General features: G+C 42.2%; 1 protein-coding gene across 1 annotated transcript in view; it reads right to left on the reverse strand.

Annotated features, from left to right (window-relative positions):
* Positions 1 to 7,140: 7,140 nt before the first annotated feature.
* Positions 7,141 to 17,562, reverse strand: part of LOC148828601 (mastermind-like domain-containing protein 1) — a 122,915-nt gene continuing 112,493 nt past the window's right edge. The window contains exons 3-5 of the mRNA XM_088924582.1: positions 15,060 to 15,188; positions 13,699 to 13,765; positions 7,141 to 12,375 (exon numbers count right to left, since the gene is read on the reverse strand). Of these exons, the coding sequence (XP_088780708.1) occupies positions 11,411 to 12,375; positions 13,699 to 13,765; positions 15,060 to 15,188 (1,161 nt within the window). The 3' untranslated portion in view covers positions 7,141 to 11,410. The remainder of the gene's footprint in view (positions 12,376 to 13,698; positions 13,766 to 15,059; positions 15,189 to 17,562) is intronic.

Raw genomic sequence — 17,562 nt, forward strand, 5'->3', positions numbered from 1 at the left:
TTTAAACAAAGCAGATTATGTAGAGCTGTGTGTGTGGCGGGGGTCCCCAAATCCAGTCCTGTGGGTTGCTTTCCTGTAGAATTCTAGCTCTTTAATAAAATCAGCAGCACATGAAGAGCTGAAAAGCTGTTCAGCTGCTCTGATTAAGCCAATAATGAATTCAATTAATTAAGGAGGTGTAAAGTAATATTGTGTTTGAACAGTGATTTGATCATCTGTGAAAACTGGTTGTCCCAATTAATAAATGTGTCCAAAGAACATTTTAATTTACTCAGTCTGTTTTCTTAATGTAATGATTGCTTGTTCCCCAGGAACAATTGGAGAGTACATGATTGTCTTTCTGTTATGATGAGAGATGGACTTTGGACAGCTGGGCTGTCATAGCAAGTAGTCTGTCCCCATACGTGAATTTCCAAGGGGAGCTTCATGCTGTCTGTGCCAGTGATCATCCCTTCAGTGGTGCTCATTGTGTTATAGCAGAGCAGCCAGTTCCTGAGCAAATGGGATTATTGGGATCTTTTATGCAGAGATTGTTGGTACTAATTCCATTCCTGTTGTCCAAAATACCCCAAAAAGTGCTGATTAAGTGCATTGGTACAGACAGAGCAACTCAATTCATATTTTTCCATCTCTGATTCTTGTTAAAGATGCTATCCTTTCAGACTTGGGTATCTACCTACTTATGTAAAAGTGTGCTGAGTATGTAAAACCACTGTACTTTGCAGTCCTGTTAATTACAGGCAGAGCTACATTCAGGACATATCAGGTCTTTTTTTATACTCTCTGGGGTGCTTCCTGCTTACTGATGGAAAAACGTTAGTGCACAATCGTCCTTTAGGGCTCAGGATGTGTGACTGGAAGTTTAGGGGAGCTATAGCTGTCAGGCTCACCCAAATGGAAACTGTCAGTGACAGAAAGCACAGTCAGCATCTTTTGTAGTATGAGGCGAGTGCGTAACTGCAGACTTCATCTCACAAGGCTGTCAGGGGAACTGAGATGCTAGCACGGGGGGGACAGAGGGTAGCTGTCGCTAAAGACTGGAGCAGGTGAATTTGTCTCATGTGTGCTCTGATACCGTAAATGACAACTGAGCTTTCAGAATCAGTTCCCTGTTTTGCCTCGACAGGTCCGAGTTTCAGTTTGGCACACAGTGATAGCCAAATAAGATTAAGGTTGCCTCTGCCATTTGTAAAGGCAGAACAAAACAGAACAAAAAAAATCACAACTGGTCAGGCAACGCAGCTCAAGCTCACAGGAAGTAGCGGTGGGACTGTCTTGTCACAGTCGAATTGAGCTTGCAGATAGTAAGAAAGAAACGTGTGACTTTGAAGGCAGTGCCGACCTTGCACGTAGTAACAACAACATTTCAGCAGGGATCAGCAATATTTCAGCCACTTGTCATTTTTCATAACAGTGAAAGGAAAGGAACAATTACCAAGATTAAAAGGAGTGGGGATATTGAAAGATTTAGTAGTAATAATAATAATAATAATAATAATAATAATAATAATAATAATAATAGAACACTTTTCATCCTATTTCATCCGAAAGGAGCTGATGAGGGAGAAGTGAGAAATTGCTTCATCAGTTGAATTAAAGGGGCACTTTGGTAACCAGACTGTAGAAGTGCGAAGTGGAATAATTTGCCAGAACACCAGAGCTAACAGCCCTACTCTTAGGAACAGAGCCCTGGGATCTTTATCGACCAAGCAGTCGGGTCCTTGGTTTTCATGTTGTCTCTGAAGGACAGTAGTACCTCCTACAGCACAGTAGGAAGTCACCGTACTGGGGTTTTGGTTTGGAAGTTTTCTTCCATGGGGCAGAGCGCCCCCCTGCTTGAATAAATCATAGAGCAGGTCTGCAGAAATTAAAAAGCCCGGTAGCTGTGGGTAGACATCTACAGGTGTTGTTGCAGTCCGATAAAGACGGACCTCTTTTCACCCTGTCTCTTACTGGGGTGCTACTCAACAATAGGTTTGAGCAGTTTTCACAAAATGCCATTGTTTCCGTCTTTCCACTCTTGATTCTCAGAGAGGAAAGTTCCCTGCAAGCACAGTGTGTTTGTCACAGGGAATGTCCAAGCGTTGGCTACATGTAACCTGAGTTTTTCACAAGGACCAAGCAGGAAATGTGTTCATATTAAAACAACTTTTCCAGGCCTCTGCCCAATCCTGTATCCGGCTGAAATATCTTGGATATTTCCTGAGTCATGGTGAACTTTTGGATACACCCCTTGGCTTTGTGTCATGTAAATTTGGGCATTTTTTCTGGACTCGGCGCAGACTAGGATTTTTAGTTCGCTGGGGAAGAGCTGTGGCTCCCATTCATGGAAGCACCCCTGTTACTGTAGGTGTGTTTGTCACTCTGAAGAGGTCTTGCTTCCTGCTTGCTATGGTGCAGTCACAAGAAACAAAACTGTGATCATCGGTTCACTTTGAGACAAGCACCTTCTTTCCCTTTTGTATTTTGGGAGGTTATTGACCATGAAACGTGAAAGGACAATATATGCATCTCTCATGTGCTACAGACATTTTGTAGAAGTGAGTAATAATTCTACACTTAATTATTTTTTGACTCAGGAAGTAGATCTCACAGACCGTAAACATTGCGCATAGTAACAGAGAGAGTGTAGTTTTGCAGGGATGTTGGAAGAAATCAGAAGAGCTTGTGCAGTGTCCTGAGCGCACTGCCACTCAGAAATGTAGCAGACCCTGATAATGACAACTTACATGTGTACTTTCCGACTTCAGACATTTTTATATGAATTAACCATTACAAACTGAGCTTCAGAATGTGATCAGAAACTGCACATTGTATTAATACTTATAAGGAAAGCAAGTGGTTAATGTTCTTGTTTGAGGATTTGTTATATAAGTAAAATTACTATTTTTATTTTTTTCTTTTTGTCCTCTATTTGAATGATTTATTTTTTTTGTTTGTACTTTAATGTATTATTGTGTTAATCACCCTGGTTAAGATAATGATCTGAAGAAGAAGTTACAAACAAGTGGAGGCTGTTTGACTCATCCTGCTCATTGATCATTGATTGCTTGTATCTACAGAAAAGAACAGTGAAGATTACATGCATCCAAGATTTCTTAATCCTCAAAGGCACTGGCACTGTCAACACAATGGGGTATCTTTGATACCTCTAAGGGCTACATGATCCAAATGGACTTTTTTCATTTTTTTCATTTAACCTTTTCATGTTTCTTAATGTTCTGAACCATTTTGAAATTTCTTTGCATCTCCAGCAATGTTTGCTCTAATTTTAGCCAGTTTACTTTGGCCATTGATGTACTGTAAATTTAGAAGAACAATGATCCTAATACAAATCCATGGGGTACCCCCATTTATTAGGCTACCACAATTTTAGTAACCACCCTTAACTTAACTTATACTTATACCAGTTCTCAATCAAAATATGAAATAGAAATATGGTACAAGCTTTTGCTGTAGTAATTTTTTTTTATGAAAGCCTTTATCAAAAGCCTTCATAAACATAATTTCATTTGCTGTTAAAAATCGTTACTACTGGAAATCTTTACTGTTTAAAGAATTCTATATATATAAGAACTTGGGGCAGTTTTCCCTTTTTTATTGATGGGTTTTCAATCAATGCCTTAAAAATATAGTGCTCAGGGGGCCTTCAAGAAAGGTTTAGACAAGTAATTTATGTTGTACCTGAGAAAGTAAAGTTTAGTCAAACAGGTTGCAAACTAGACACGTCAAAAGACAAATAGCACATGAGATACGGAAGCTGGTATTTTGGCTTCACACCACAGCCTGACGTCTTCATTCTAATCGAGGAGATTCACTGGGTAGGCTGATGGTTCCTGTGGGGTTATATTTATTTGTCTATCTTTATCACTCAGCATGCAGCAGAGCAGAAAATCAGGCCATTTGTTTTCCAGCAACTCAAAGAACTGCACCTCTTGTCTTGAAACACTTTAAAAATATCTTTTTTTGCTAACAGGTGCCCTCAAATGAGCTACTGCTTTCAGGAAACACAAAAGACATCTTTCTGGAGGTTTAATTTGGGTCGAAACTTTCCCAAGAACCAGAACTGATTCCTACACCAATCTCAGTGTAAGTACTCTACACATCGCGTTAACTCAAAATGTACAATACATATACCTATTCTACATTTTAAATAGGGTATTTAATGCCAGCTTGAGTCTCCTGCATTACTGGCCACTTAATATCACCTACATTCAAAATTAATAACGTGTAGACACATGTATCCATGTCCAGAGTGAAGTTTTTTTGAGTGGTGTCTATTTTTACACTTTAAATTTATTTGCAGTATTTCTATCTCCTGTTGTGACCAGGAGGCTTATAACATCCCCCCCTTAGGTCAAATACTGTGTTTTCCCTAAGAAAGCCTTTTTGTCTTATGTGGTCTTGGTTTTCTGCCAAGTGACCGTAGAGCAATAATTTCACTTCCACCTCAGCCTAGCAGATTTCAGCTCGAGCAGTGGAAGAGTGAAGTTCCTAATGAATTAGGGTATACAATAAATGCATAAGTAGAGAGTGACATGTCTGGACAAAGACGGATGTACAAGCACCTCAGTAAGTGACAGTGTTCTAGAATAAGACCGGAGTAATAAAATAAATGTGTTCATTGGTAGCACTGCTATCTAAGCTCCACAAATGTTATGATCACAATTTACTTTACCGTATCCCTGCCTTCCAGTTTTAATTACAGAGAAGCGCTTAATTACTGAAACCCTCACTTCAGGGAATATTCCATTTTGAATTTTATACTTCTTCTAAAACTCTTGCAAAGCATTACAAATTTCAATTCAGAAGGGTTTAGGAGCTAGCAACACTTTTCATGAAATCCCTTGATCACGCCGACTGAGAGTTTTAACGAGGCGTTCAATTAAACAACTAGGAGTTCAGCAGGGCAGAGACCAGATATCACTATGTCTCCAGTACAAGCATCAGCAGAGAAGAGTCCCTGCCTCAGATCAGGTTTGAATTAATGAAAATAAGCAATAATCTATTATCCCACAGCCGATAGTCCCAGAGAGAGTCCTGTCAACCTGGAGAACTACAAAGTGCCAGACAGGACTGTACTCTGGACACTATACCACCACAGTTCCTCACACTATCACAATATTAAATTTAAAGTAGAATGCTGATAACATTGCTTTACTATAGTAGTCATTCACATAATAATGGATTATCTGTATACCTGTGTTGTTGTCTTCTCTTGCTTCCTGGTATCTGTTGTGATAGTAGCAGTAGTAACAGTTCTTCCAAGACCAAGGAACAATACCGTAGCTTCAAATGTAGGCAGAAGGGGAAGTGAAGGCTTTCCACAGCCCACTGTGGAATTTCCCTGCAGATTCTCCCGAACAGAGAGGCACTTTCACCACCCGTCTCTTTAAGGCGGAAACCTCTGGTTCTCTCTTCTGGTGGCACAGAATAAGCTTGTACTTGGAATATATGGAAAGGAAAGTCCTCCAAACAGAGTAAACGCTGCCTGCTTTACAGATAGCAGAAATGCTGATTTTTCTCCCTAACAGCACACCACCTGCCAGTTTTAAACCTTAGTCAACAATATGCCTGTGTCTAAGGCATATAGGCTACTAAAAATAGAAAGAAGACATTTTTCAGCCATTGAGCCTTCTTTAGGCCTGACATAGGCAAAGGCTCGATGGCTGAAACATGTTTCTTCTTTTTACTTTACAGGACATTCAGCACAGCATGGATCCCTAAACTCATGCTGGTGCAATTCAAAAACTCGAGAGCAGGTGGCAGTAAAGTGAAGCCTTTTGAAAGATCCTCCACTGTACAAGGTTGAAGATTCCCTTGCAAAATAAATGACTCAGAGAGCCTGATTTGTGCGGCCTTATTGTGGTGAACTGTGATGCTGACCGAGGATACAACAGAATATCCATCATATTAAATGTTTTACATTTTCCGTATTCCCAAGCATCCTGATTTATATGCTGATAAATAATAACAATAATTGCTTAAACTTATATAGCGCTTTTCTGGACACTCCACTCAAAGTGTTTTACAGGTAATGGGGACTCCCCTCCACCACCACCAGTGTGCAGCACCTGCCTGGATGATGTGACAGCAGCTAAAGTACGCCAGTACGCTCACCACACATCAGCTATTAGTGTGGAGGAGAACAGAGTAATGAAGCCAATTCATAGATGGGGATTATTAGGAGGCCATGACTGGTAAGGCCAATGGGAAATTTGGCCAGGATGTCAGAGTAACACCCCTACTCTTTACAAGAAACGCCCTAGGATTTTTGTTGACCACTAAGACTTAGGACCACAGTTTTGCACTTGTCGCCTCTTGGAAGGACAGTGCCTTTTTACAGTTTAGTGTCCCCATCACTATACTGGAGTATTAGGACCCACATAGACTGCAGGGTGAGCGCCCCCTGCTGGCCCCACTAACACCTCTTCCAGCAGCAACCTTAGTTTTTCCCAGGAGGTCTCCCATCCAGGTACTGACCAGGCTTACACCTGCTGAGCTTCAGTGGGTTGCCAGTTGCAGGGCAATATGGCTGCAAGCAGATCTGAGCATAGGCTCCCACAGAAATGATGGAACTAAATGTGGATTTAGACACATTATCAATGCATTGGGATTCTGACTCCATTCTGTTGCAGATAAAAAGTCATTTGTATTTTTCCTTGTAAAGAATAAAGAGTTAACTCCAGTGGTTGTTTGTACTATTCAAATGAACAATAAAAGGTGACAAAATGCATCTCAGGTTGTGCTGCTCCCAGGCAGGGGAGCACTGAGGCACAAGGAGTTATTTGTGATTATGAAATCACCAAACATTAATTGAGAAGGGAAACAGGCTACATTTTTTGAGAAGTGTCAGTTTACTTAAAAAATTAAATATTAATTTAATTGTTTCTAGCTTAAACATTGCGTCATTTACCTGTGAATGAATTAAGCATTTGTACTTTTCAAGCACAACAAACAGCCAGCCAAAATGTGTGAAATGTCTAAGTTATTTCCTAGCAGGATATGAAACTTTCATTATTTACTTCCATTACTGTGGAAGACATGGTATTTGGTAGGAAATGTCACACAAAAAACAAGAAGCAGCAAGATGCAGGTAAGATGCGACACAAAGTACTGAGGTGACAAAAGGCCTTTTCTCAATTTATACAGTTTTATTTTGAAACTAAAAATATTAAGACAAAAGAAATGAACAATATTGCAAACTGTAATGGCTTATAGTCATCTCTGTTAGAACAGAACCCACAAAATAAGGTGCCCACAGTCCTAATACTTGTAACAAAGAAATGTGTTTTTCAGCACACCGGGCTGCTGGAAAAAAATCCAGCACACAAAAACAAACAGCTCCTCACCCTCTCAATCCCACTAATACCCCACACTTAACCAGCAACTCATTCCAGTGGAGGATGACAAGACTGAAAAGTACTCAGGAGTCACAGCTAGTGGATCCCATGACCTGGGACAAAATGGAGAAGCAACGTGACCCACCTGGCCAGTTTTATTAGGATTTGTGCCTCATACTGGGTCAGTTCCAAGGTAAAGACAGATGCAAGTGACCATGGTACCATCGTTGACCGACTATGCAAACCAGTCTGACTGACAGCCTGTCTCCTCCTGTTCCCGCCTGGGAGAGCTCTCAATACTTTTAACTTCCTCTGCCTTTAGTGAGAGATGGAGTGCTTCCGTGAAACAGCCCCAGGACAGGGGCTGCTATAACAGCCCTCCAGTGAGCATTAATCAGTGCAGCAAGGCGAAGCTACATCTCTTCACATCACAAAACCCCAACAGGTTAAACAGTCAATAATATAACTGACCAAGGAGCATTGGGATGTTTTTGTTTTTAATGTTCCTTAGAAAAGACAAAAAATAAATTAAAAAAAAATTACAATAAGAACTGCAGCCAGTTCAAAACCTGAACAAAACTGCTCTGATGGAAAAAGTCTGTCCACCAGATTTAAATAAACTGCAGAGGAACTAGCAACCTCAGCTCACTCAAACTCACTTGTTTGGGAAGAACTTTGCAGCTCAGCCAAAGAGCCTCTGCTTTCATGCAGAAAGAAAATGTTCAGTGTGACCGAGAGCACAGCCAGGTGGTATTCTGCGAGGAAAGTAAAGCCAGAGTTTACAGTTTGATAAACATGTTACAGAGTGCGACTTAGACTCCCAGACATGACAAAAACTCAGTATAATAAATTTAAAAAGAGTGCTGGGAGGAAAGGAGAGGGAGGTGGCACCAGGGTTCGAATTGAAGACAAACAGCTTTTTCTGAGCTTTCTACCTGTCCCCACACGCAAGCCTTTCAGCAGCGACCAGAGATTGTGTTATGTCAAAAACATAACAAATATTTTAACATTGTAATACACAGTATTACCAAAACTAACAGGATAGTCTGCATATTTAAAACAAATTAAAATAAATGAATTTTCCTATTATAAAACAAATCTGTTTTAAGCTATATTTGTTGTTGTTTTTTTTTTTGTTTTGTTGGTTTTTATTTTATTTACAAAGGATTTTGGAAAAGAAGTATAAATACAGGTACTTCTTTTTTATATGTATAGCTTAAGAAAACATAATTTACAAAATAGTTTACTATGTACAATCCCCTGTACAAGCCCCTGCGGAACTAATAGAAAAGCCATCGCCATAGCAGCAGCGCACTCTCCCGCCAGCCAAGGAAGTCATTTTTTTAGAGAGGACCTTGCCACAAACCCAACAACAGCTGCATGTCACCAAGGAGAGCCAGGAGGCTGCTGGGAAGCCGTCATGATGGAGTGACACCTTTAACCCTTTCACTGCTCAAGATCCCCCTTAATTCACGCGTGCTGGCCTGCTGTGTCAGGTTCGCCTTGTGAGGGATGAAAGAGAGATTCTAACACTAAACAGGCCAGGCTGCTTAACTGAGAGAAGCAATGAGGAGGAAAAGTGCTTTTAAGTTCAGATTTTGTATATCTGTTTTGATGTCTTTCTCTCTCACACACACACACTACAAAAAAAGTAAAAGAATACATCTTTTGTTGCTTTCCGGGAAACGAGTCTGGATCGAATACCACTTGGAAAAGAAAGCGTAGCCTGCTTTCACACCTAGTGGCGAACTTAAAAAACAAATCCTCAGTTATTTTTCCTTCTAGTGGAGTGGAGCAAGTTTCACACCACTTGATTTCTTTCTTTTTTGTAAATGGTGACCATGTTTTTAAGGTTTCTGAACATCTTCTTCTGCCTTTGTGCTGTAAATGGACACATTGCTCAGCCTCCTGCCTGCAGAGCCGTAGGAAGGCTACTGTATAAAAGAAGTGGTCTGGGGTCTCTAGCCACAGCCAATGCCTAACTGAGCTTTAGGTCCCAACAGCTTGATTGCTGAATAATATTGCGACCAAACCAATAGCTGCCTGCTGTGAAGGCTTTTGTCTTGGTGAGAAACAAAAACTGCAAATGTCACCCAAATGGCTGATTCTTCTCTATTTGGCTCAAGCATATTTTTCATTTTTGTTCGTGTTCAGCTGCATAGTGTTGTTATACACCTTGCTTTTTACCTCTGCATACAGCACAGTCCAGAAGGATAAACGAGCAGTTAATGGAAGATGTCTGGCAGTTAAGATCTAGAGATCAGGCCACCTCCCCTTGTTAATTCATTAAAAGCCTTCATGTATCATTCTAATGTCTGAAACATGACAAAGTCATAAAGTCCATACCAAGTTAAGTGTCGGGTCAAGGTTGTAGAGATGGAAGCATTTAGCAGATTGCTTCTCTGAAGCCATTGGAAATATTTTGGGGCCTAGATCCCTCATATATATATATAACTAACTCACATTAGTACAAATCAGTACTTGTCAATCATTTTGCTTTAATTTAAACTCTTGATCATCTTTCCTCTATAAGTTCTTGTCTGGTAAAAAAAAAATGGTTAACTGTTTTTACTGTTGGAAGCTAATGGAGCCTGAAGATTTAACTGCCTGACCTTTCATCCAGACTAAATGGGCACGAGGCAAGCATCAGACCTTGCTTATACATTAACAGGTCGAAGCTACTGTCTGTTCATTTGTGGACTCCAACTTGCACCCTAGATTATTTTAAAGCCTGTCACCAGTGATGGTGTCTTTTCAAAAAAAGACACTGATTGGTGTTGTTTTTCTGCTTTGCTTTTTTGGTTTTTTTTTATAGCTATTGTTATAAGATTGTGCAGTAAAAAATACTTATCCCCAGAAGCTAAAGAGAAACCCAGTCCAAAACACAAACCTGGGTCAGGTTTATTTCCCAAGGGTGATCTGAGAATGGCCAAGCGGTCAAAGATGGCTTTCTGACTTGTAAGGTCTCAAGAAAAAAAAAACTTCTCCATACTCTAACAGTTTTAAAAGGGAGGGGTTGTCTAGCTGCCAGAAGTGAGCAGTGTGTGTGATACTGAGATAAGTTTCTTTGGAGGTGGGCCCAGAAAAGTCTGTTTCAATTACAATGAAATGCCAGGATGCTTGTACTAGACCACTCACGTCTACTGAACTTCTTTGTTGCTATGTGAACATGGGCCAAATACTTTCTTTTTTTACAAAAAATATAACGGAAAACAATAAGCAGGCTCCCTTATGAACCATAAGGGAGCCTCTAATTTTAAAAATTAGAAATGTTGCACACGTGTACGGAACGTTTCAGGATTTCAAAAATCTTACAAAAAAAAGCGTGCAGAGATGTTCTTCTGTCCCATAGCGGATATTCTGTCTCACTGTAGTTTAAAGTCCAGCAGTGACTGGAGCAACACAGCAATGCAGAATCAGATATTTTGTTCTTTACAGTATATGCTGGTCAAATCTGGTAGTCAGAGGGTTTATGGAATCACAAACGCAACTGCCAGTGTACACGATAGATGTCACTTTATCAACTGTAACAAAAAGCACTGCTTGAAAAACACTGGTTCGATGCTCTTCAGCTGCTGATATTCGATTCGGTTACCGGGATAGAATGCAGACACAGAAAAGGGTATGGGCATCTTTAAAGGTGCCAAAAGCACTTTTCCTCCAGCAGAAGGCGGTCCTAGGGTAAATTCAGGAATTAAGACAGGTGACAAACACGGAGGCCACTCAGTCCTTCTAGCCTGTTTGGTAGATATACTATTTCACTGACCTCCACTTTTTTCTTGAAAGAAGTCAGGGTATCATTAATATATACATACACATGGCACCCAGATGCATGATAATCTACAGTATCCCAGGGCCTGAGCCCCATGAGCAGCTGCCAAGCCACTACTCTGGAAAGGCAGCAGAGGAGAAAGAGAAAGGTGCCTTCCCCACATTGAACGTAGTGCGCTGCTGCATTCGATATTACGAATTCACAAACCCATGCCATATTTATGGCTCTGTACATCCACAACTAGCCCCGGACCCCAGCCCACCCCCCAGACACAGACAGTGGGATCTGGTTGCCTCTATGAGTTCTGCTCCAGGTACTCATCAATCATTGTCAGATTGTTGAGCCAGTCTTCGTTGGAGCCCACCAGAGTGTCTATGAAGTCTACCTCGCCGAGATTAGCTCCGCCGCCACCCGGCCCGGGCATTGTGCCATTGTTCTGGTGTTGGGTGAAGTCGTACTGGGGTAGCTTGGCACCTGGATTGCCCGTGCTGTACCCCCCTGGGTGTTTGCTGGAGGTGGGGTAGCTGGGGGGCGCGAGTCCTTGGGCAGGATGGACCTGGTTCAGGCCAGCCATGCCGGGTGGAACTGGCTTCATTCCTGCCATGGCGGACAAGGGTCCTCTGGTCCTCATTGAGTGTGCAGCCAGGGAGCTGAGGGCAGGGCCGGGCTGGACAGGGTTCGGTTTCTGCATCTGCCTGACGGGTAGGTTGGGTGCGATTTGGTTGGGAGGGGCCCCAGGATGATGAGGGTATGGGGCGGGCATGCCAGGCCTCACGGACTGCTGGGGGAACATGGGACTGCCAGGGAAAGGCTGCAGGCTGTGGTCCATCTGCGCGTCGGAGCTCATCCGCGGCACCCCCTGCTGCGCCGGCCACATCTGAGGGTTGACCATGACCCGCGGTAAGCTGCCTCCCTGCTGCCCCAGCGCGTGTCTCAAGTGTGGCTGCGCCAGAGGGTTGGCGCCGAAGGAGGAGGCTGCCACCGCTGTGCGGGCCGGCGTCTGGCTGTGCATCCCCATGCCCAACATGCTCTGGCTGGGCCGCAGGGGCATGTTGAAGTCGGAAGAAGGCGGCGGGTACATGCCCTGCTTGGCTCCCGGGTTGCCAGGAAAGGCGGCGATTGCGCGGCTGGGCTGGGAGAGGGGCCCTGCCGGCATGCCCATCCGGTTGGCAAGCATGGGGTTCTGCGAGAGCATGGAAGAGCTGGCAGGAGGGTTGGGCATGGAGTACCCACAGTCACCGGGAAGGGACCTGCCGACGCCTGAAAGCAAAACACAAATCATCTGAATCATTTGAAAACTCAAACACTGCTCCTCCAGCTCGCCTCAGCCATGAAGGAATGGTAAAACTCACTTTTCAGAGCCAACATCCTGAATGGATGCTGATTCTATGAAAGGATGAGCTTATTGTATGGCAATTCTTTTCTCCCGATATAACTGACGTTTTCTCACATAACATATCTGAATTTGAAAATGTGGAGAAAGATTTAACCAAAGACAAAAACTGCAAAAACTGTCACGTAGCCATTAGTGGTTTTTTTTAAAATCCCAAAATAAAATTAAACACAATTCCTTTGTGGTTTAACAGTCACTCCCCTAATACCAAACATTTGCTGCAGACATTGTGCACCATAGATTAAAAACTTCTTCTAAATGCCTATTTTCATAGCAATACTTTCTCCCTGCTAATAATATCGCTGTTGCTAAAAATACAGTAGCTTTCATTCAAAAGACAACAGGATGAGTAAACATGTCCTTAACCTGCCTCTGGACAGGTGGGATGGAAAGTACAGTGCTTGTACTAAGGAGAAGTGTCTCTCAGTAGTGCCCTCTTCAGTTCTCCACAAAGGGAAGATCAGGTCTAACTTGTCAGACTTGGAAGTTTGTTTTTTCTTATCTTCTGCATCTGTCTAGTAGGGAAGTTCACTCCTGCTCCTGAGGGACTGAAGCTGACCAGGTTTGATAACTACCTTAAAATCCTCAATAAATGAAGACCGGGAAACAGGAGCACTTCAGTGAAGAACTGATTCATATCAAGTCTTTTGAATGCTCAGGATACAGGATACAATACAAATCAGAGGACAATGCAGCCCACCAGGTCCAGGAGTGAATACCAGTGCTCTAAAATGATCAGACTTCTGGGGCTCACAAGTAGCTTAACCAGTAAAGACACCCAATTGAGTGCAAGGTCACACCACAAGGGCCTCAAGTCACAGGTCTGAATCTGGGATACTGTAGGGATGCAAGACATCACAGTGCAGTTCAGCAAGATGTCTGAAATATGGTTTAAATTGTGACAAAATAGGACATTTCCAGAGAACACACAGGAACAAACAGTAGTACATTTTCCTGTAATGTGGTGCACCCATATGAATACAAGCATGTTTTACTACATGTAAGAGATTCCTTATTGATTAATTATGTTAAATCCTCCAGAAGGTTAAGAGAGAAGCACTAACTTCTCAGCCTAAAAAGAAGGTGAGATTGATTTTAAAACCCAGCAGTGATTCATGATATTAGCTGAACACAGAAGACAGATTTCACAAGGAAGAACACAACCTTAATCTGGTGCCCTGTGTGCTTACCTTGAAATGGGATCTGCTGGCACTCTGACATCTGGCCTCCATTCAGCTGATCCAGCGGTCGCTGCTTCTGAAACGAGTGCATTTTCTACAGTCATTTCACACGACCCCAAAATCATGCACTTCAAACTTCTTGCGCTACTCAGCTGATGTCTGTTCAGCAAAAGTAACCTGTACCATAAAAATGTGATTCCCGCTGTGATTCTGGGTAGGCGGAGGGTACAAGACAAGCCTTGTTAGTTTTTTTGTGGTTTCCCTGTTTATCAATGTTCTCTTGGTTTCTTATTCAAGTACAGCCTAAAAACCTTCGCATTGTTTATCTAGGCGCCCATAAATTAACACACAATAAGAGAGTCCTGGATAGAAAGAAAAATAGAAAAGAAAGAGAAACGGCACACCCCAATACTTATCGGTTACCCCCAATACTTGCAAATACTTACTAATAACCACACAATATTAGCGTCTGTTATTAGCAATCAGTCTATAGTCTACAGTTTACAATTACATGAATGCCTGTACTATTTCCTGGATAGATGGTAAAAGCGTAAATGATGAAGCTCCAAAATTAATTTTTATCTGTATTTTTTCTTTTTCCCCAAACAAGTAACTTTGTCTCGTCAAACAAAAACGCAAAGCCATTTAGTCCCCATTATCGTCATTGTGGATAATTTTTGGCAGCTTTTCGGCATTGTCGATTAAAACGAAAAACAGTTACTTAACAAACACATTTTTTTGTCTTCAGTTTTGTCAATATCCCTTTCAACTGTTCTTAAAGGGCTTGCTTACTACAACAGCTAGCAGGGTAGCTCAAAGAGCAGGCATAGTGAAATAGCTGGGGTGTGGAGAATTCACCAGCATTGACTTGGACAAACCATTGCATCTAGCACTTATCTTTTTTTTTACATCTAGTGACACCCAAAGAAGGCTTCACAGCCGAAATGTTGTGTTTCTTTTCTTCTCTTTTCAGCATGGAATAAACCTTTACTTGTTCCATCTTGTACTTATGGTCATAGACTGAACCAAAATTCAGATTGCACAGACAAAAATGATGGGAAAATCATTAATCAAATGCCAAAACACTGAGACAGTGAATAAACTTTAAAAACAGCCTTTAAGACACCAGAGGCAGGGTCAAAGGCTTAAAACAACGAGGCCACAAGCAGCTGCTGTGACACTGGATGTCTTCAGGACAGTGACAGTGTTAGACAATTGGATCTCCTTACTCGCTTAAAAGAACAGGAAACTTTTCAGTGAGGAGAAATTCCCAGCAATTTCCTGCGCCACTGCAAGCACTGCCACCACCATGAAACAGGATGCGTGCACAGTGGTGGAGAGTGACCCGGGCCTGGTTTACGTGTACCAACCTGGGCTTGCTTCCTCATGAACTGGGTCTTGAAGAGGAGGCTGTAGCCGTTGCCCTGGCCCGGCCGGGGAGAAGCTCGTACCATGGACGATGGGTCCTGTAGTCGGGGCGCCATAGCTGGACTCTGCTCCTGCAAGGCCACAGAGAGAGAGGGGGACTCAGACGAGTCTACACAGCACTCACAGCCAGGAAGGGTGGCCATCTTCCACGGCACGACACTGAAACTACGCATGGAAAGACCCTATCCTTAACCCTGGTTCTTGCCTCGTCACCTATTTCATTTCTGGAAAAGACGCTTTTTCGAGTGTTAAATGAAACACTTTTTCAGGATGTTTCTGACAAAAGCCCTCCAGCTGTTTAGAAAGAAATGCAACTGCAGTTCAGTGTAGACCACCATCCATTTTAATAAACACTTTTGTCCAATATGCATTGATTTTATCATCATTGCAATCCTGTACCACATAAAAAAACCTATATTTTCCTTTTATGTGCACCCTGTAGGTCGATCTGCTCCAAAAACATTTTCAAGTGTTATTTTTATACCTTCACGTTCCCCTTGCTGAAATAAACATGGCTGTGTTTCCTTTCAACTAGGGGGAACCGAGAGTGAAACTATTCAAGTTCCTTCAGCCTATCCTCATACTTCACAGTTAACCAGAATCTCAAAGATTTACATTTTTACTTAAAGATTTCCAAATTTGTCCTTTTTTAGTTTAACTTACATAAATCTCAGACTTTGGGCATATTACATAGCTACTCTCCTGGGCTGAATTTTTTCTTCGTCTTCGAAGTTTAAGAGTTTTGCAAAAAGCCCGTGAATTCTTTAAGGTTGGTTCCTACGAAGGGCTGTCTTTGTAGACTATGTACTGTCTGTTTTTTTTTCCCAGTCAGCAAACAAACCAAGAAAGTTAAAAGGTGTAACACAAGCCCTCCAGGATGCTAATATCTTGGATTTCGTAACTCCCACCTCACCCCCTGTGCTTCTGTGTTGCGCTCTGGGATTCCCTGAGCCTCACCAGGAATAAGCTGCCTTTCAGATACAGAAAGGAATGGACTTCCACCTTTATCAACTAAGAAATTTCAAAATTAACTGAATTTCATACAGTCCCTAATATTTGAAGCATATAATAAGACATGTCAAGACATGTTATGCAGCCAGCCTCAGTACTGTACTTGAGAACAGCTCTTAAGGGTCACTTTCACTTACAGAGGACAAACCGCAACATACTTCTCCCTACTGTATGATACCTCAGGATATAAATCGCCTGCCCTCCCATAAACACGCTTTCAAGTTCACATTATTATCTTGTAATACATTGCACTGCCTTCAACACTCAACTTGACAGGAGCCAATTCAACATTTTGTGTCTTTACTGCCTTTGCAGCAACTTCCTTAATGAGTCTGGATGCCCATGAAAAGGAAATCAGTGAGAGAGAAAAACAATCCCATGGGAAAGAACCTAGAAAAGTCGAGTGATTGGGCAGAGATCCCCACAGATATTGGAACCTTTGGAAAGGATGCGGGAGAAAAGCACCACTCGATCGTGAGGGGTTGCGTCTCCGTTCCTAAGACGGACAGACCAGAAATAAACTCATCAGCAGCCATTTTTCCTCTGTCTGTTTGTTTTTGTTGGCCAAAGGAACTCCCATTTCCATCCAGCAACCCCAGTGCCATGGACTTCCTTTGCATGGAGAAATGAGGCCTGTGTCTCCTGCTTTTTCGGAATACTTGTGAGCAGGAGATAAAAATAAAACAAAGTTTCATAAGGCCTAAAGAAACTGAACTCTTGACTGGTGATAAAAAAGGAGAGGAGGAAAAAAAAATCAGGAAGAAGCCGCATTAGAGGCAACAAGCAGAAATGTTTCCGGGCGGTAGTTGCCATCCGCCTAAACTGACCCCCTTACCCTTGAAATAAATTCTTTTGACAAACCCATTTTCTTTGAGCCAGGAGGAGGTTTTGACTGTCTAAAATTATCAATTTTGAGAATGCAGCATTCAGTCATGAGTGAACATTGAGCTAAATTAAAATCTGTATTTTGTGGTAAATGTTTGGCTGGTTGTGTAGGAAATGGGAGAGGGAAGAGAGGCGTGTAGTCCTCTGAATCCTCTTGACAAAAGCTGGCTACCCTCCATAACTGGACCCCATCTGAAATAAGGCACGTGATTAAACTGAACTGGTAGTGCTCACAGACTGCCATGGCCACTAGACAGCCTCGAAAACAATGGAAATGAGCAGCACCTCCCTCTACCCAAAGAGAATGGGATCCTACAACTTCTATCACACACCACCGTGACCTCTACAGACACCCTAATAGAACACTGGGATACTCTGTTTATACAGGGTGCTTACAGAGGTACCAGGCCTATTCAGACACCTACTCTGAGAGCCAAAGTACTGAGCAATGGAACTTAAGACATCCACAACCGTGAGGAATGTGATTCGGTGGACAGAATCTCTCTTCAGAGGAGAGGAAGATATACTGGCACAACGTGACCTCTGTCT

This window comes from Atractosteus spatula, chromosome 9 (assembly GCF_055471065.1).
Source record: "Atractosteus spatula isolate fAtrSpa1 chromosome 9, fAtrSpa1.hap1, whole genome shotgun sequence".
In the NCBI taxonomy this organism is placed as follows: domain Eukaryota; kingdom Metazoa; phylum Chordata; class Actinopteri; order Semionotiformes; family Lepisosteidae; genus Atractosteus; species Atractosteus spatula.